Source organism: Mobula hypostoma, chromosome 7 (genome assembly GCF_963921235.1).
Source record: "Mobula hypostoma chromosome 7, sMobHyp1.1, whole genome shotgun sequence".
NCBI lineage: Eukaryota > Metazoa > Chordata > Chondrichthyes > Myliobatiformes > Myliobatidae > Mobula > Mobula hypostoma.
The window spans coordinates 39,169,099-39,190,373 of record NC_086103.1 but is presented as its reverse complement, the minus strand read 5'-3'; the positions used below and the strand labels follow the sequence as shown (position 1 = coordinate 39,190,373).

General features: G+C 42.6%; 1 protein-coding gene across 3 annotated transcripts in view; it reads right to left on the bottom strand.

Annotated features, from left to right (window-relative positions):
- Positions 1–21,275, bottom strand: part of jade2 (jade family PHD finger 2) — a 178,708-nt gene that overhangs the window by 97,981 nt on the left and 59,452 nt on the right. For all 3 annotated transcript variants that reach the window (XM_063053278.1, XM_063053280.1, XM_063053279.1), the window contains exon 7: positions 9,064–9,221. In XM_063053278.1, coding sequence (XP_062909348.1) covers positions 9,064–9,221 — 158 coding nt within the window. The remainder of the gene's footprint in view (positions 1–9,063; positions 9,222–21,275) is intronic.

The following is a 21,275-nucleotide window of genomic DNA, read 5'->3' as shown; positions in this document are numbered from 1 at the left end:
TAATAATAGTGCTCCGAGAGATTTCAATATTCTTGCGTACAAAACACAATAAGTTAACATGCAGTTAACACAAACCAAATAGTATGCTTACTTTTATTGAAAGCAAGCTGAAGCACAAGACTAAGAAAACATTGTTGCAATTACACATAACCATGGTGAGATCACACATGGAATACTATGAACAGTTTTGGTCTCTGGTCCTAAAGAACGATATATTTATGTTAGCACAACAAAGACGCACTAACTTGGTTTGGCAGATGAGAGATTGGCTCTATGAGAACAGGCAGAGTAGACATATTTTGTAGAGCAATACAAAATTTGGAAGAATGGGAAATGATCCTAGTGAACCATACAACATCTTAACAGGGCTTGACTGGATAGATGGTGCAAAGTTGTTTTATTATGACGGCAAGACAACAGAAATAGTAAGCAGAGTTCAGAATAAGTATCTGTTATTTAGTTCACAGGTGAGAAGTTCTTCACTCAGGGCATTGAGAAGTTTTGGAATTATCTACACCCGAGAGCTGTGTGTCTCCAGCCGCTGACCATTCTCATTGATCAGGTTCAAGTTCAGCTACATCCTCATTCACCATTTCCACGTACACCACCAGACAAAGCAACGTTCCTCCGGACCAAGGTGCTCAAACAGTATACACATTGCCTTGTAAAAGTATTCTGCCCCAACAGTTTGTTCATATAAATGAACATTAAGAATTTTTATTTGCGAATCACATGCAAGGAAAATAAAGCATGGAAAACTAGAAATTTAAAAACTGAAATGTCAGCAGTTCAAAAGTATTCATCCCCCTGTGCTCAGTATTTGGTTGAACCACCTCTCACAGCCAGTAGTCTTTTTGGCTAAGTCTCAATTAGCTTTGCACAACAGGATGGAGCAAGATTTGCCCAGTCCTCCTTACAAAATTGCTCAAGCTGTGCCAGGTTAGTTGGGGTGCGGCAGTGGACAGCAATCTTGAGGTCTTGCCAGATGTTCGATTGGGTTAAGGTCAGGACTCTGTCTGGGCCACTCCAGGACATCAATTTTCTTCGTTTGAAGCCACTCCATGGTTGCTCTGACAGTGTGTTTTGGGTCAATATCCTGCTAAAAGACAAATTTCTTCCCCAGTTTAAGCTTTCTGGCTAACAGGTTTTTATCTAGCATCCCTCTATATTTGGCGGCATTCACCTTCCTATCAATGCTGACCAGATTTCCAGTCCCTGGTGCTGAAAAACATTCCCGTTGCATGATGCTTCCTCTACCATATTTCACAGTAGTGATGGTGTTACCTGGCTGATGCGCAGTATTCGGTTTATGTCACGTGTACTGCTTAGAGCTGAGGTCAAAAAGTTCCACTTTAATTTCATTTAAAAACAAGACCTTTTTCCAAATTTTTACAGTATCTTCTAAGTGATGCTTTGCAAAATCTCTATAGACAAGGACATGCTTTATTTTTTTAGCCAGGGTTTCTTCCTTGCCACATTTCCATAAATATCCTTTTTGTGCAATGCCTTAGAGAATATGGAGCCATGAACTTCATCTCCAGTTGCAGCCATTGACTTCGGCAGTATCACAGTAGCCTCTCTTACAAGTGCCATTCTTCTCTGATGACAAAGTTTAGAGGGGGGGGGCCTGGCCTAGGCAGTGTGGCTGTGGTTTCATATATTTTCCACTTTTACGTGATGGCTTGAGATTCGAGGTATGCTCAGTGCCCTTGAGATGGTCGTACCCTTCCCCAGACTGTGCTTCTCTATTATCATTTCTCTGACTTGTCTTGAATGCTCTTTTGTCTTCATTTTGGTTTGGTCTGTTGAAAATCTACCATACTGTTGGATCTTACAGAGAGAGGGGGTATTTATTCTTATGAATCCATTGAAAACAGCTGATCCTCCAATTTTCTACATCAACGAATTGGGTAAGTTGGTAAGGTAATAGTATATTGCACCTGAGGAACATTAGCATAGTAACTACAAAGGGGATAAATGCTTTTTCAGCCTCATAATTTTGCTTTGTAATTTTTCGTAAATTGTTCACAGGTTTTAGAGTTTTTCTTTTGACATGAAGAACAATGTTTTGTAGGTTAGTTTGAAAAATCCTATTTCAATATATTTTAAACTTAGAAAATGAGACAGTACGATGTGAGAATAGTTGTGAGGGCTGAATACTTTTTCAAGGCACTGTGTAACTTACACACAACACAAGGTAATATCGTCACAAATAAATTAACAAATATTAAGGTGCATTTACAGCACAAGTCAAAAACAGTATAACACTTCTGTGGCTTCATATGTGATGTGGCTGGGTGGTGGCAGGGAGTTCAGTAGCTCACGGCCTGGGGGAATGAGCTGTTCCCAGCCTAACAGTCCTTGATCTAATCCTGCCTGATGGTAGAAGGTCGAGGAGATCGTTGAACCAATGGGAGGGATCACTGACAATGCAAAGGGCCCTGCACACGTAGCGCTCCTGATAAATAATTCCGATGGGTGGAAGAGTGACCTCAGTGATCTTCTCAGCAGTCCTCGCAATCCATTGTTGGGATGTGGAGGTCAGATACCTTGCAATCCCTGTGCCAGACCGAGGTGCAGATGGTTGGAACACTACTGATGGTGCTCCTGTAAAAACTGGTTGTTGATGAGGCCAACAATGGCTGTGCCATCAGCAGATTTGATGAGTTGCTTTAAACTGGATCTAGCAGTACAGTAATGTGAACGGTGGGGGGCTGAGCACGCAGCCCCGGGGCGGGTGCAGCACACCGCGGTACTCAGCGTGACGGCAGACTGACTGCCGTCTACCCGCCAAGAAGTCCAAGATCCAGTTACAGAGGGAGGTGTTGAGACCCGTCGAGGACAGTTTACCCACCAGCTCCTGAGGGATGGATGTATTAGCTGAGATCAATCCATTTCTGAACCATGCCAGATCTGGAGAAGATGTTCTCATGAAGAATCTTCGTGAGTCAAAAACAGGCACAAATTTTACCGTTACAGCCATCGTGGGACAGGTAAGATAGGGTCACCCTGTACCAGCAAGCAAGGCAAGTAAAGAAGTAACGAAGGAATTTGAGCAAATGCTTTCCTTTTGTACTGTAAATTGGTCTGAACTGGCTTAGACAAGAAACTTGTTAACTGAGTCACACTTCAACTTTGCAGAGGAAGAGACTACAGAAGTATAGAACCCAATGTACTACAGAACCCAGTCAGTTTGGATTGGCTACAACATCTCTTCCACAATCGCCATCAGCACAGAATGTGTGCCTCGCCCCCTGCTCTATTCACTTTATACTGATGCACAGCTCCAACGCGATATTTAGTTTCGCTGACGATACCACTGTCATTGGCCAAATCAAAAGTGGTGACAAATCAGGATATAGGAGGGAGACTGAACATCTGGCTCAGTAGCTTTACAACAACAATGTCAACCAAGAACAAGAGGATGGTTATTGACTACAGGAGGAGGAAACTGGAGGTCCATCCCTCTCATCAGGGGATCAGAGTTGGAGAGGGTGAGCACTTTTAAATTCCTCGGCATTATCATTTCGAGGATCTGTCCTGGGTCCAGCGTGCAAGTGCCATTGCAAAGGAAGTACGAAAGCAACTCTGTTTTCTTGGAAGTTTGCGAAAATTTGGCATGTCACCTAAAACTTTGACAAATTTCTATAGATGTGCATTGGAGAGTATACTTTTGAATCACAGCCTGGTGTGGAAACACCAACACCCTTGAATGGAAAAGACTACAAAAAGTAGTGGGTACAGCCCAGACCATCTACAAGGAGTGCTGTCACAGGAAAGCTGCATCCACCATTAAGGAGCCCTACTGTTCAGGCCATGCTCTCTACTCACTGCTGCCATAAGAAAGGAGGCACAAGAGCCTCAGGACCACACCACCAGGTACTACCCCTCAGCCACCAGGCTCTTCAAATAGAGGGGATAGCTTTACTCACCCTAACACTGAACTGTTCCCACAACCTATGGGCTCACATTCAAGAACATGTCATGTTCTCGATATTTAGTGTTTATTTATTATCATTTTGTTTCCTTTTTTCTTTGCACAGTTTATTGTCTTTTGCAAATTTCTTTGAACTTTTGAACTTAGAACAAATAGTGAACTTTTACAGACAAACACGTGGTTATACGAACATATAAGCAAGCCTAAAGAAAGCTAAAACCACAAAGATAAATACAATAAAAATGACAATCTGGAACTTAGTCCAGCAACAGTGATGGGGTTCACCTGTCCCATTCCCCCACCAGGCTCCATCTGTCCAATCTTCCCTTGTCTGTTACCCACCAGCTTTTGTCTCAGAATTTCACCCTCCCCCACCTAGCTCCAACTGTCAACTTCCAGCCTCTACCTCACCCCTCCCTTTCACCTCCTCATATTGGTTATGATCCCTCCGCACCTTCAATCCCCATGCAGGATCAAAACCTGAAACACCAACTGTCCCTTTGTTCTACAGATGCTGATAAACTGAAGATCACTTTTTTTATGCACAACACCATTATTCTGAACTTCCTCGCTAATGTGTTATTCATAGATGTACTCGCCAATACTTCATATCCTAATCTTTGTCGTGAACTTAGTCTTAATAGACGATTTATTAAAATTAATGCACAAACTACTTATTACATTGTCATAAGACAAGGCAAAGGAGCAGAAGTCAGCCACTCGGCCCATCGAGTCTGCTCTGCCATTTTATCATGAGCTGATCCATTCTCCCATTTAGTCCCACTCCCCCGCCTTCTCACCATAACCTTTGATGCCCTGGCTACTCAAATAACTACCAATCTCTGCCTTAAATACACCCAATGACTTGGCCTCCACTGCCGCCCGTGGCAACAAATTCCACAGATTCACCACCCTCTGGCTAAAAAAATTCCTTTGCATTTCCGTTCTGAATGGGCGCCCTTCAATCCTTAAGTCATGCCCTCTCGTACTAGACTCCCCCATCATGGGAAACAACTTTGCCACATCCACTCTGTCCATGCCTTTCAACATTCGAAATGTTTCTATGAGGTCTCCCCTCATTCTTCTAAACTCCAAGGAATACAGTCCAAGAGCGGACAAACGTTCCTCATATGTTAACCCTCTCATTCCCAGAATCATTCCAGTGAATCTTCTCTGTACCCTCTCCAATGTCAGCACATCCTTTCTTAAATAAGGAGACCAAAACTGCCCACAGTACTCCAAGTGAGGTCTCACTAGCGCCTTATAGAACCTCAACATCACATCCCTGTACTATATCTCATTCTATAACTTCTATCAGCTTTGTTGAGCATGACTTAGCTTTTCATAATCTATTTATATACTATTTCATAAATTATTTGTTATTACATTTTGAGTGGATGTCTTTATATTGCTTCATTTCCTGTAGATTTAATCTTTCCTAACACTGACATTAACCTAACTGCTCTGTAAATTCTATGGCTTAGTTTAGTTCACAATATTTTACACAATAACAACAGATCTTTGGCACCATCTCTGAAGCATCTAAATCTTTGTAATGGTATCTCAGTTCTGTCTCCTGGCAGTTAAACACCATTTGGACCTGGATTCCTACTTCGTTAATTTCCCTAGTTTGCCATCCTTTCCCCAACTAACCTCATACACTTTTGAACTTGTGCCTTGGTGAAACGTCTATTTAATACCTTTGTTAGTGAAAACTGAGGTAAACGAGTTATTCAATACTTTTGTGCCATTTCCCTGTCTGGCTTATTTGTCCTTCAGTAAACATACTGTTGTATTGATTTTCACTCTTTCTGGTTTACAGAAGACACTGTTATTTTCATATTCTTTTATCACTTAATTTGTCTTTGCCTTTTTCTTCGCCATTCTTCATTGACCATCTTTTCTTTAATCTGATATCCATTCAGTATATCCCAGCGTCTCCTCTTCTTGAGGAAATTGAGGCAAGTGAGATTCTCCCCATCTTAACCAATTTTTACACCATCAAGAGTGTCCTGACCAGCTGCACCACCATCTGGTACAGATTGCAATAAGTGCTGAGAGGAACATCGGGGTCTCTCTTCCATCCATATGAGGTATTTATCAGGAGCGCTGTGCACGCAGGGCCCTTAGCATTGTCAATGATCCCTCCCACCCACCTAACAACCTCTCTGACCCTCAACCATCAGGCAGGAGGTACTGTAACATTAGGAGATGAGAAACACCTTCTTCCTGCGGGCTGTGACCTCACTGAGCTCCCTGCTGCCACCCCAGTCTCATCACGTATGAAGTAACAGTAGTGTGATACTCTTTACTTTTCAATTTGTATTGGATATGCACCTTATTATTTGTTAATATATTTGTGGTAATATTACTTTATGTGGTATGTGTGCGAGCTATATGTACTGCGTTTTGTGCCTTGGTCTGGAGGTACGTTGTTTTGCTTTTTTTTGTGTATGGTTGAATGACAACAAACTGAACTTGAACGTGATCAGCTGTCTCTCAGTCCCCTTTTACCTCTTCACTACTTAGCTGCAAGAAAGGATCATATACAGAGCCAATTAATCTAACACTTTTGGGACTCGAGAGTAAACTGGAACTCCTATTTAGGGACCCATCTGGTCAAAGGGCGAATGTGCAAACTCCACAGAGACAACAGCCAGGTTAAGATTCAAATCCAGGCCCCTGGACCCGTGAGGCTGCAGCAACAACTGCTGGGCCACCTTATAATTTCTTTCCCTGCTTCCATTACTGGGATGCCTCTCTAACTTATTCAATCTTCCTTCCAGTGATGAGTCGTAAATAAGGTGATGATTTTCTTTCTGGTATTCTGACTAAAAATGGAGGCTTGGCTACGTGACAGAAATGCAATCCCTTTTCCTTTTCTTACTAATTTCTTGTGCTATATTTCTGTTAATTGATATTCTCAATAATTATTTGGCTGCTACCGGTCCTGTTACCCACTTGTTACAGAAGAGTAAGACCTAATCTAATAGGTCAACGTCAGCAGAGCAACCGGAACAATTCCACTCTATCCCCCAAGGCTCTGCAACTTAATCTGTCACAAGCCTCTGAATTCCCTTTAGGTCTGCACCACTTCCTTGCACCAAGAGGCAATTTACAAAGTCATGTACATCCTTGGAACACAAGAGAAAACTTGGAACACCCTGGAAGAAACACACACAAAGAGGGCATGCAAACTCCACACAGACAGTATCTGAGTTCAGTGTCAAGCACAAGTCCCAGGAGTCGTGGGGCGGCAGCACTAACCGCTGTGCCACCTTTATAATTATTTTCACTGCTTCCTTTCACTATTTGGCATTCCTTTACTATATTCTAATTAGGGTAGTGAATTCCTTCTTACCCATTTGGATTCTGGACCAACATCTCATTCTAACTGGCTTCAATACTCATCCCTGCTGCCATTATTCTCCTTCCTTTGATTTTACAGGCGGAATTTTCTTTTTCAAATGTCCAGTTCCTATATCGCACTGTTTCTCTACTCTCTTGATTTTCAACTTCGCCAAAAGCCATTTTGATCACATCTTTGCACCCTATATAACGCCATCCTCTATACACTATCAACCCATCTGCATCTAATCCCGGAACTACCTCAGCCTAAGGTCATTAACGAACAAAACTTCAACCTGTTAACTTCCTAGCATATTGACTTGCATTCACTATATTTCTCTACCTGCTTACTTCCTCAACCACTCCCGTTACACCTCGTGACACCACGCTTTACAATGTAACCTTTACTCTCTTGTCACACACAAAATGCTGAAAGAACTCAGCAGGTCAGGCAGCGTCTATGGAGGAAAATGAACAGTCAATGTTTCAGGCCAGGACTGGAAAGAAAAGGGGCAACGCTCCTCCGTAGAGAGAGTTAGGTGCACCAACTTGCTGGGAGTTCACATCACAGATGACCTCAGCTGGTCCCTTAATATCACTCCCCCGACCAGGAAGGCACAGCAACGCCTTCAGTTCCTAAGGAGACAGAGGCAAGCGAGGCTCCCCCAACCCCACCCATTTGATAGGAGCACCGACAGCGTCCTGACAAGCCGCATCTCCATCTGAACGGGGAGCAGCAGAACTCTGGACTGGAAGGCCCAACAAAGGACTGTGAGAATGGCTGAGAAGATTGTAGGGGTCTCCCTACCATCCATCACGGACATTTACCAGAAGCGCTGCATACACAGGGCCTTCAGTATTATTAAGGATCTCACCCACCCATCCATGCAGCATCCTCTGACTTTCTACCAGCATCAGGCAGGAGACTGTGATGCACAAAGACAAGAACGGTAGGATGGGAAATAGCTTCTTCCCTCCAGCCGTTAGGCTTCTGAACTCCCTGCCGCATCACATTCGAAGTGTAACTGGTTAATCTGTTCTGTACTTTATAATATTTAATTATGCGTTTTACTTTGTTTATTTATGTGTAATTCAATTGTAGATTTTATCGTTACTTTCCTAAGTTATTGTGTTATGTGTACAACCGTGCTTTACACCCTGGTCTGGAGAAACGTTCTCTCATTTGATAGTATGCATGTATATAGTTAAATGGCAGTAAACTTGACTTTTCTAGTCCTGCTGAAGAGTCTCAACCTGAAACATGAACTGTTCATTCTCCTCCATAGATGCTGCCTGACCTGCTGAGTTTCTCCAGCATTGTGTGTGTGTTGACCCACACTTCCTGGAGTTCTCTCCTTATCACGACTTCCACTTGACTCATCCTCCATCTCTGGAACTTTTTCCTGTCAAATTTCCAACCCTACCACAGCAACGAAGTAGCTAAAGATTATAGAAATCAATAATGGCCAACCTCTGTGGCAATGGGCATAGTTAATACAGCCTCTGACATCATCAGCAGTTCCATCCCTTAACACTGGCTCTCCTCCAAAGTTCAGCTCATTGAGATCATACTTAAACGTCACATTTACCCACTCAACCAGCAGCAGAACATGTCAAGCCATGGCTTCCCTGCACACTATCGATATATGTTTCTGCATATTCTAATTTCAAAGCACATTTCAAAATCAGATTGCCTGATAAACCGCATTCCTGACAAATGCCAGCGCTGTTGGTCAGGCATGAATTCTGTACTCCAAACAGGGTATGCTTTCACCTACCTCACTACTGGTTCGGGTATTGACCCAGTATTTGCTGGAACTTGAACACCCTTCTCCCATTCCTGTCGCCATGGGTCCCCCAGCACGTAGTACTCATCAGCGTTAAGCTGGTAGGATTCAGGCAGCTTCATGGCAGTGATCAGATCTGTTCGAAAGACCTTTTGAAAATAAGTAAAAGAGAAACCATTGTTTTTTTATTGTTCATCTGACAACCTCTTCAAAGCATCTAGGAACATTAAGGTTAATAACTGTTAAACATTATAAACAGAAGATAAATAGTTGTGCCTTTTCAAAATACACGAATAGGTAGCTTTGCAAATGAAATTCAGGAAATGAAAGGGCCTGAAGACACAAACTCAGTGTTTCAGGAACAGCTTCTTCCCCTCTGCCTGCAGATTTCTGAACGGACAATGAACCCATGAACAATTTTTAGCACTACTTATTTAATTTAACTTTCTTCATATATACTTTTCACCATAATTTATAATTCTTATTATTACACATTACAATGTACTGCTGCAGCAAAACAACAAATTTCACGACATATGCAGGTGATATTAAACCTGATTCTGTTATTAGACAATCACTTTATATCAGTCATCAGCCCAGAGGCTTTCCAGAGAAATTAACAAATCAAAGACTGGTACTCATAACTGATTACTTAAGCAAAAATGCTAGATTAGGAAAAGTAATATCACTTAAAGGAAAACTTAAAAATCTAGAAATGTTCAGGTTTCCACTTCAGGGTTTTGCAAGGAAATTGCAGCACCTAGAAAATCTATGGTACAGCTTCTTGAAACTGCACATTTCACCGATCAATTGCTATGAACAAGATTGTTACTGGAAGTCAAGAGTAACAAAGTCCACGATCTTCATTCGAGTTGTTCTGAGCAGCACACACAGCCATGCATGGAAGGATTCCTGTCAGGTACAGTATCGCGATTCTGATGTGACATGGCCGGATGTTAACTCCATACTTTTTAGCTTCATATACATGACCTTCACAAAGCTTCCTGAAATGCAACTTAATGTGTCCTTTTTAAGTAGGTCATAGTCAAAACTAAACCAAGTAGACTCCCTTTTTGATTTAAAAGCACCTAAATCAACTTAAGTGTATTTAATGGCTCTCCCTTGGACATCACACCTCCAGCCTATCCCACATGGTAGTGAATTCCTGTCTCACAAACTTGACTCACCCCATCACAGCACCAGAGTTGACACCCAACACCCGACCCTACTGTTAATAATCTGCGCTCAGAAATCATAATCCCCACTGACAAATTCTCTCTTGACAATTAACTATCTGCCCCGTCACCCCTGTTACAAATGTTTCAAACCCCATGGCCTTTCCCCTACTCACAGAACCTGCCCACCTGTTCCCAAGCAGCTGAGCCTTGCCCCAATCTAAGGTGCTCTCACCTCTACCCCCTTTCTTTCCTCTGTGACTCTCTGGATTTGTATTTGTCATTGTCACACATTTATGATTTAATTTGTGTTTTCTGTGCTAGTGAGGCACACAAAGGCAAGGCCTTAAATCAAGTGAGATTGAGTAGCAATAGATTGTGCCTTAGGCCGAGTGCAGCAACGAATTTCCAAGCAGAGGGTCCATGAACAAAAGCCCTGTGGGTGTTTAACACACTTAAGTAGAAGCTGATCAAATTCGAGGCTCGGATGCTTTTGTCGTAACGCATCAAAACTCTCTCAGTTCGTGAATCATCCTTTAAACTGAGGAAACTGCAAATGTTACTCCATTATTCAAACAAGTGAACAGGAAACTATAAATTTACTTTAACATCTGCTGTGGGGAACATCTGTTGTCCTTTAATTAAGTACAGAGTGACTGAACACAGGAGAGATATGGAGGTCCAAAGAGATTCACAAGTTCACATATGACTAGAATGTTTTGGACAGGTTCACAGACTAATCAACAGAAAAAGGAGGGAAAGTCTCTCAGAAGCAAAAGAGAGAGGCGAATGCAGCCCAGCCCATCGAAGACACATCAGATCCTTCATGGTCCATTGCTTTAGGAAGGCTAACAGTATCATCAGGGGTGCCTGCCATCCTTGGATAGTACCATTGCTGTGTTCTACCAGGAACAGGAGCTTGAAATCTTGGACGGCCAGACTCAAAACAGCTTCTTCCCCACTGCTAGTAAACTTCTGAGCCAATTACCTCTTTCACATCCCTTTCTCTGTGGCACTGCCACATTCTCAAACCCCTAATTCTGACTCTTCCATTACTGCCACTTCCGCAGTTCTGCTTGTATTATCTCATTTGACCCACCCACTATACTTTGCACCATTCCACTGTGTCTGCACTCATCACTGTGTTTATTGTTGTATTCAACATGTGCACTGTTTATTCTGTGAGCTCCGAGTAAGCAAGGAATTTTATTGCGCCCTGGTGTAGATGAGAGTAAGCTAATCTGAATAAAACATTTACTCCTTAGGGTCCTTCTCGGCTGATGTAAACGTTTCTGACATCACTCCTTCGAATTACCATACTGGCCTTGGAAAGAGTCAGTACAGCAGTGCTGGTTTTCTCTGGGATATAGAGTACTAGTGAATGAGATTTTTAATGTTTTAGAGAGAAATTGATAAAGTGGACAATGTGGAATTATTCTTCTAAGGGAACATGCACAGAAGTTCATTACCCCAAAATTCACACTGGCCGGTGGCTCAATGCCCTCTCAAGCAGGAGCAGTGCATTGAGTTCGATTGAAAGCAGTTGGAGTGGATAATTCAGGAACTCTCTCCCCCAGAAAGCAGTAGTTCAATTAATAAATCTGAGACTGATTTTCTTTTGGTGTAGAGCTATAGGGGGATAAGGAGCCAATAATGGTTAATGAATTACGGATTAGATAGAACAGGGTTAAGGGTCTGCACAGGTTCCAAATATTCTCATAATGTTTCACTTAAAAAGAGAAAGCACCATAATCTGCTGCCTTACCTGTGGATCCCCACATTCTGAGATCGAGGAAGTGATATTTTTTTCCTTCCATCAAGCGCAAGGACGTAAGGGAGGCTGGCAGCTCTACACTAAGCAGCTCCTGACCTCACAGCGAACCTGTATGTGTCAACTCTCCATCTCACACTGTATTGCAGGCAATTCCAGGTCAACATTCTAGGGGCTGGAGGGGGGAGTTTGAGAACACCCCAAGAACCATGCAGGGAGATGCTGCCCAAATGCTGCATCCTTGACTTGCTCTTGGCCCACTGGGTCCATGCAAGTTCCTGGATGTACAGTAGCCCCACCAGGAGTTATTTGTACACCTGGAACCACTTAACATGTCATAGGGAAATGGATGTCATCTTATCAAAAAAGACTGAATACGTTGGGACACCATCTCCACAACTCCCTTTATTTATTGTGAGTAAAACAAACATTTTATTCCTGCCTAAACAGTGATGGTTCCATCATAGTCCTGCAAAGATAGGTACGTGTCAGAACTTCAACAACTATCAGCATGAAGACTTACAAAAGATTATTTATTTTCAATTAGTAAATATAATACCACACCAAGGGGTTCAACCCAATATTATCACAACTTAATTACTGAAGAACATTTTATTTGCAACATAACTGAAAAGTAACTTTTTTTTGTTGATAAATAAGTGATCAGCTTCGGTGAGACTGAATGGCATGGAAGGGTGCAGAATCTGAGCATTTCAACTCACTTCAAAGGGATATTTTGAAGACGACAGAGCCTAAATGTCACACAACAGTCTATCCAACGGGGTAGTCAGGACAGGAAATATTCAGGGTTTTCTCCTCCTGACATTGCGAATACTTTGCACTGTCATTTGCTGCAGGTGGTGAAAGACAGTTAAGCCCGATAATTAAGACTTTGGTGGTACAAGACTGGCAGACTTTCTGGACGTTTCTCAACACCCTTTCAATTCATTTTTTAAAGATATGACACAGGATTATATAAAAAAAAGTCCAGTGAACTTAGCAACTTCAAAGGAGTGCAGAAAAGAGAATTTTGGTAAACTCGGTTTCTGTGCTTCCACTATCTGGTAATGAGCAAAATGTCGAACCATCAAGATTTCCAAATATTCTGTTCAGTATTATTCTAGCCACATTTCATAGAGCCAGCTTTGACTTGGAAACACCAGACAACCCATTTTCTGTTCCCACCTTATTTCATTCTAGGATAACAAGATAGTAATTGTATGCTGAAAGCAACTCATTTTAGGAATTCTGCATGTTATCAGCAAATGTAGAGACATTATTTCTGTTGCCTCTTTTTGAGGCATCAATTTGTATCATCCATTTAAAATAGAAAGACACAGTGACAAGTTCTGTTTCGGAGGAGCAGGAGAGCTTCTCCATAGATATTGTGCAGCCCTTACCAAAGTTCAAAATAAAATTCATTATCAAGGTACATATATGTGACCATATACTATTCTGAGATTCATTTTCTTGTGGACATTCACAGTAAATACAAAGAAGGAAAAGGAAAGATACGTCGCATCCGGAGTTTCTCTGGTTAGCGGACGATTTCCCTCCACACCTCTCTGACGTAGCGGGGAACCGCGAACGAGGCAAGTTACAGCGGTGGTTTGCCATTGCCTTCTGCCGGGTGAGTTTCCAAAGGGATCACCAGCTCGTAACCCAGCACGGATGGAAAGCGTGCACGGGAGCCGGCTGGATTCGAACTCGGGACCTTCTGTCCCAAAATCCGGCACTGATCCACTACGCCACCAGCCGGGTCAAAATACAAAGAAACACAATAGAATAAATGAAAAACTGCACACAAAGAAAGTCAAACAACCGGTGTGCAAAAGAAAACAAATTATGCAAATACAAAAAGAAAAAAACCCTCAAAAATAGGAAGAGTGATAGACCCTCCCTCCCCCTAATAACTGCCAGGACATCGAGGAACAGATAGGCAGGCAGATTCAGAAAAGGTGTAAAAACAATAGGGTTGTTGTCATTGGGGGACTTCAACTTCCCTAATATAAACTGGGACCTTATTTGTGCCAGAAGTTTAGACGGGGCAGAATTTGTAAGGTGCATCCAGGAAAGCTCTTAAAACAATATGGAAATAGTTCAACAAGAGGAAGGTCTATACTGGAGCTGGTATTGGGTAATGAACCAGGTCAGGCAACTGACCTTTCACTAGGTAGAACAGTGACTATACCTCACTGAGTTTTAAGATAGTTAAGGATAGCTAGGGATAAGTATTGAGCTTGTGAGAGAGTATTAAACTGGAGCAGGACAAATTACGAGAGCGTTAGGGAGGAACTAGGGAAGAGTTCATTGGGAACAGCTGTTTTTAGAAAGGCCATGCCTGACATGTTGAGAGTGTTAAAAGACCTACCACACAGAGTACAGGACAGGAATGTTCTGGACAGAAGGAAGGATAAGGTAAAAAATCTTTGGATGTTGAGAGAGGTGATGAATTTAGCCAAGAAGAAAAAGTATGCAAAGCTTAGGGAGTTAGAATCAAACAGAGCCCTTGAGGATTATAAAGAACGGTGGTCTGAGTCTTGAGGTTCCTGTACCTTCCTCCTGATGGCAGCAGCAAGAAGGAGGCATGACCTGGGTGGTGGGAGTCCCTGATGATGGATGCTGGTTTCCTGCAACAGCACTCCACACAGATGTGCTCAACGGTGGGGTGGGCTTTTCCGTGATGGACTCGGCCCTATCCACTACTACTTGTATGATTTTCCATTGAAGGACAAACCATAATTTATTTGGTTGGCACAACACGGTGGGCCTAAGGGTCTTTTCCTGTGCTGTACTCTGTTCTAATTCACTGAGCAAGAAATTCAGCTTTGATTGATTGATTGAATATAACGAGGTCTGTTTAAAAAGGATCCTGATGCATGCCACAGATACCATTTTGCCAATGAGCTCTGGAGATATGCAGAGAAGACAGACGATGACGTTACCTTGCTTTGGGGATTTAATGCTGATACCCTTTTCCTAAACCAACATTTCTGTGAACTCCCAGAGCTGAAGCAGTGCCAGGAATCCGCTCCCACGTATGGCCGAAGAAGCAGGTATGACAGTGGTATTCGAGAAATATTTAGGTAGGCTCATGAATATGCAGGGTATGGAGGGACATAGATCACGTGCAGATAAAAGGGATTAGTTTAACTTGGCATCCTGCTCAGCATAGATATCGTGGGCCAAAAGAGCTGTTCTTGTGCTGTACTCTTCCATGTTATGTAAAAAGGAAAAGACTGGTAAAGACGAATGTAGGTCCCCTACAGACAGAAACAGGTGAATTGATTATGGGGAGCAAGGACATGGCAGACCAATTGAATAATTACTTTGGTTCTGTCTTCATTAAGGAGGACATAAATAATCTTCCAGAAATAGTAGGGGACAGAGGGTCCAGTGAGATGGAGGAACTGAGCAAAATACATGTTAGTAGGGAAGTGGTGTTGGGTAAATTGAAGGGATTGAAGGCAGATAAATCCCCAGGGCCAGATGGTCTGCATCCTAGAGTGCTTAAGGAAGTAGCCCAAGAAATAGTGGATGCATTAGTGATAATTTTTCAAAACTCGTTAGATTCTGGACTAGTTCCTGAGGATTGGAGGGTGGCTAATGTAACCCCACTTTTTAAAAAAGGAGGGAGAGAAAAACCGGGGAATTATAGACCGGTGCCTAACGTCGGTGGTGGGGAAACTGCTGGAGTCAGTTATCAAAGGTGTGATAACAGCACATTTGGAAAGTGGTGAAATCATGGGACAAAGTCAGCATGGATTTGTGAAAGGAAAATCATGTCTGACGAATCTCATAGAATTTTTTGAGGATGTAACTAGTAGAGTGGATAGGGGAGAACTAGTGGATGTGGTATATTTGGATTTTCAAAAGGCTTTTGACAAGGTCCCACACAGGAGATTAGTGTGCAAACTTAAAGCACATGGTATTGGGGGTAAGGTATTGATGTGGATAGAGAATTGGTTGGCAGACAGGAAGCAAAGAGTGGGAATAAACGGGACCTTTTCAGAATGGCAGGCGGTGACTAGTGGGGTACCGCAAGGCTCAGTGCTGGGACCCCAGTTGTTTACAATATATATTAATGACTTGGATGAGGGAATTAAATGCAGCATCTCCAAGTTTGCGGATGACACGAAGCTGGGTGGCAGTGTTAGCTGTGAGGAGGATGCTAAGAGGATGCAGGGTGACTTGGATAGGTTAGGTGAGTGGGCAAATTCATGGCAGATGCAATTTAATGTGGATAAATGTGAAGTTATCCACTTTGGTGGCAAAAATAGGAAAACAGATTATTATCTGAATGGTGGCCAATTAGGAAAAGGGGAGGTGCAACGAGACCTGGGTGTCATTATACACCAGTCATTGAAAGTGGGCATGCAGGTACAGCAGGCGGTGAAAAAGGCGAATGGTATGCTGGCATTTATAGCGAGAGGATTCGAGTACAGGAGCAGGGAGGTACTACTGCAGTTGTACAAGGCCATGGTGAGACCACACCTGGAGTATTGTGTGCTGTTTTGGTCCCCTAATCTGAGGAAAGACATCCTTGCCATAGAGGGAGTACAAAGAAGGTTCACCAGATTGATTCCTGGGATGGCAGGACTTTCATATGAAGAAAGACTGGATGAACTGGGCTTGTACTCATTGGAATTTAGAAGATTGAGGGGGGGGATCTGATTGAAACGTATAAAATCCTAAAGGGATTGGACAGGCTAGATGCAGGAAGATTGTTCCCGATGTTGGGCAAGTCCAGAACGAGGGGTCACAGTTTGAGGATAAAGGGGAAGCCTTTTAGGACTGAGATTAGGAAAAACTTCTTCATACAGAGAGTGGTGAATCTGTGGAATTCTCTGCCACAGGAAACAGTTGAGGCCAGTTCATTGGCTATATTTAAGAGGGAGTTAGATATGGCCCTTGTGGCTACAGGGATCAGGGGGTATGGAGGGAAGGCTGGTGCAGGGTTCTGAGTTGGATGATCAGCCATGATCATAATAAATGGCGGTGCAGGCTCAAAGGGCCGAATGGCCTACTCCTGCACCTATTTTCTATGTTTCTATGTTTCTATGTTCAATGAATGCACATTCTTCAGCATGAAGGACATCCTATCCTTGTCACTGCTATTCAAATTCAACTTTATTTTAGTTACTTAATGAAACTTTATGGACATTGCTAAAATTCAGCAAGTTTTCAAAACTTTCTACAGTTGCTTTGAATCGCAGAAATCTCATAGAGTGCACTGACTGTTGCTGAACCTCTGCTGATTTCAGTGCTGTACAATTAGTTGCCCCCAGGCACAGCTGCATTATCAGCAGTTCATTTCACAATCCAGCAATAGTACGAGGATCAGCAGTGGATATAACACAGCAGGACATGTTGCTGGAAGGAGGAGGAGAAAGAGTAAATGAGTTACTAGCTGGAGGCAATGTTTGCCTTGCTTGTTCAGGAAGTAATTCTCCTTCGAACACCAGCAATGAACAATATGTCAGCTGTCCGTGTTCCCAGAAGAAATCTTCACAGAACTATGCCACCTGCTGTAGCCACAGATGCAGCTTCAGAGCAGGGCAAGAAATGCACTGCAGGTGGTTCTCAAAGTGACCTTGGAAATGCATCCTGAACTTCAATGCTGGAGCTGGACACAACCGCATCCATCAGTCTCCCATTCCCTGCTTTCCACTAACACACTCCAGCTAGTAGTGGACATCTCCTTTTCTTTCCACCTCTCCAAGACTTCCGCTGCGGCGGTCTAAAAGCAGAAGCATGCACCCAGTCACGTTAGGAAATGCTCCTGCATTACGGAGACCTGGTTGCACGAGGGACAGGACCGGAAGCTCCACGTTCCTAGGTTTCATTGAGATGTGATAGAGCGAGGTAAAGGAGGTGGAGAGGTGACACTACTAATAAAGGAGAATGTCAGAGCTGTATTCAGAGAAAGTACACTGGAGGGTTCACCCTCACAGGAGATATAGATGCAGCTCTGAAATAAGAAAGGTGCGATAATATAGGCCCACAGTAGCTATTGAGAAGCCGAAGAGTAGATATGTAGACAGATTATAGAAAGATGCAAGAACAATGGAGTTATCATAGTGAGAAACCTTAATTTCCCCGGTATTGATTGAAACTTCCTTAATACAAGAGGATCACATGGGGTGGAATTTCTTCAGTGCATCCAAATGGGGTTTTTTCAAAACAGCATGTGGAGAGTCCAACTAGAGGAGAAAACATAACTGGTTTTTGGAAATGAGCCAAGCCAGGTGACAGACATAATAGTAGTTGAATATTTTGGGAATAGTGTCCACACTGATTATGTTTAAAGACAGTTCTGAGTAAGAATAAAACTAGATCTTGCAGGGGAGGGCAAATTACGACAGGATCTACAGGGCAATGAATGGGAACAGCTGCTGTTGCACAAGTCCACATCGGGCACGCGGGATGGTAAGGTAAGGGAACTTTGGCTGACCCAGAAGTTTCTAAATTTAGTCTGGAAGAAAATGAAGAGAGCATATGCAAGGCTTGTGAGATATAGAGATAGCAGGAAAGTGCTCAAGTAGATGATTAGGATGGCCAAAAGGGGCCATGAAATTGTCCTTGACGAGCAGGCTCAAGCATATTCCCAAGGCATTTTATAATGAAGGAGACGGCAGGTTCACTCAGGGATAAAGGAGGGAATTGGTATAAGAGTACCAAAGGCACACTCTAGAAGCTGTCAGATCACACCCGCAGTTCATTATCGGAAGGATGCTGATCGGGTACAGAGGAGGTTTACCAGTATGCTACCTGGATTAGAAAGGATGAGACACAAGAAAAGGTTGCACAAGGCTGGGTTGTTCATCCTGGAGCAATGGAAGCCAAGGGGAGGTCCGATGGAGGATTTTAAAACTATGAGATATATAGATAAGGTACAGAGTCAGAATCCTTTCCCCAGGGTAGAAATGCCAAATACCAAACAACATAGTTAAGAGATTAGAGGAAGGAAGTTTACATTTTTAAGCAAAAAGTGAGAGGTATCTGGAAGAGATTTAGACAGACACATGACTATGAAGGGAATAGAGCGATATGGATGATATTAGTATTAGTTGGCATCGAAATCAGCACAACCTTGTAGACCATCTCATTGTGTGCAGTTTTTCATTGATTCCATTGCGTTACTGTGAGTGTCTGCAAGAAAATTAATCTCATAGTTGTATATGGTGACATATGTGTACTTTAATAATAAATTTATTTTGATCTTTTGAACCTTGATGTTCAGCTGCACATTTTCCATTTATGTCCACCATCTTCAATTTCACTGGTTCCTTTTGATAGTATAGCCATTCAAATGCTGCCTTGAGGTCAAAGAAAACTATCTCCCATTTCTAGAATTAAGCTCTTGATCCCTGTTTGAAGCAGGGTTATAGTAAGTTCTGGAACCAAATCGCCCTAGCAAAATTGGTCCTGCTTGGCACGGCGATACCTTTTCCCCGCCAACAACTGAGAGCAGAGTGAGGAAGCAGTTTGTCAATCTGCTGGCAGCTGCTGTGCCATTAATGGCAACCTGATCAGGGAGAATTCTGTTGACTAACAGCTCTGACAGCTACGTGAGCAGTCCTGTCTACAGCTCTCTGCCCATCATAAATAAGCCAGTAACTCAGATCTCTCTCTCTCTAAATTAATTTACACAACCACCACAAATTTCACCTCATCAAAGTTAATTACGAACGCTGCCAAGAACAATATATGTGTGTACATACATATATATATCTTCACTGCTGTCGTAATTTTTCTGACAGCTTCACTCCGATATGTGTACTTTATTACTTTAACTGCCAAGCTTCCCCTCCGTGCCAGTGTGTGTTGCAAAAACATTCAACGTTTCAGCTTGGCAGAAGGCAACTGTGCTGATAAAGGACCACCACGATCCCGAGGAATCGTCACCTCACCGTCCAGAACCTGAGGTGGACCCGTGGCTGGGCTGCGTCTGATTTTCAATCAGCAGCCTGGCTTTGGGATAACGTGTCAATTTATTCAGAGCCTGCAAGCAACTGGCAGTTGAACACCAGGACCTTCCACTGTTCTATCTCAGTGTTGTATGCCCTGACTGTCGTGCCGCTGGCATGGCCACTGATCTAAGGATAAGGGATTTTACAGATTTAGTGAAAGGTCAAGAGGACCCTAATGGAAGTAATCAGGTGGACAAAACAAAATTCTTTAAAACTTAGTCAGTCAGCTGAATACATGCACAGGTGGAAGCGAACAGCTCCAGATACCAGCAGGAGATCAAGGGAACATTACAATATTTCAGTATTTTGTGAAACTCATGGATGAACTTCCTAGACCTTTTGTTACAGAATCTGGCCTCTATTGCAGAGCTCCCAGTAATTCCGGAGGTGTGCATATTAGTCAAAATTGGAATCAAAATTGATTTTACTCCAAAATAGATTTTGTTAGTATGACTTTTAAAGCTGCTTGCAGAAGCCTGTCAGTTTCCACCCTACCTTCAACCACAGCGAACCCCTAACGACTGGAGGCTCACCAGCACTTCTAGTTGAGTGTGAAGTAAATTTATTATCAAGGTACATATATGTCACTATATACAACCCTGAGATTCATTTCTTGTGAGTAATCACAGTAAATACAAAGAAGCACAGCAGAATCTATGAAAAAATGCATACAAGACAATGTGTAAAAAGACAACAAATGGTGCAAACACAAAACAAAAACAAACAAAATAATAAATAAGGGTGCTACTTTAAAATGTGACATGGTCAGGGGACTTTAGTCACATGGTCACATGAATGGGGATTCCAATCTGCCATTCTTTCTTATGAAATTTTGCAAAGTGGAAAATTGAGTTAATGGAATAGCATGAGGTCTCATTGTTCTTAAAATTAAAGATTGTATTTGATGTTAAAAACTAAATAGAACTTCTTTATTTCCTTTACATTATATAAGCAAATCCTCCACAGGGCTGAACTTACTCACCTCATGAATTTTTTTATGTTTACCAGCCTAAGAAAATCTGGGACTCATGACCAGGATGCCAAAGCAAATATAAATACTGCCCGCCCCCGACAAGCGTAGAAATTTGTTTTTCCTGGCCAGGCATCTTGCTCACCACAGTGGCATGTTATGCTCAGCTTTCCTTCCTCAGAAGTGAAACAGGCAAAGGGCACATCTCATGCATGGTGCTAAGTGGAATTGTGAGAGACAAATTAGCCAACTGATGTCACCTCTGCACAGCCATCTCTCCCTCACCCCACCCAGTGTGGGTGGAGGACAGATGG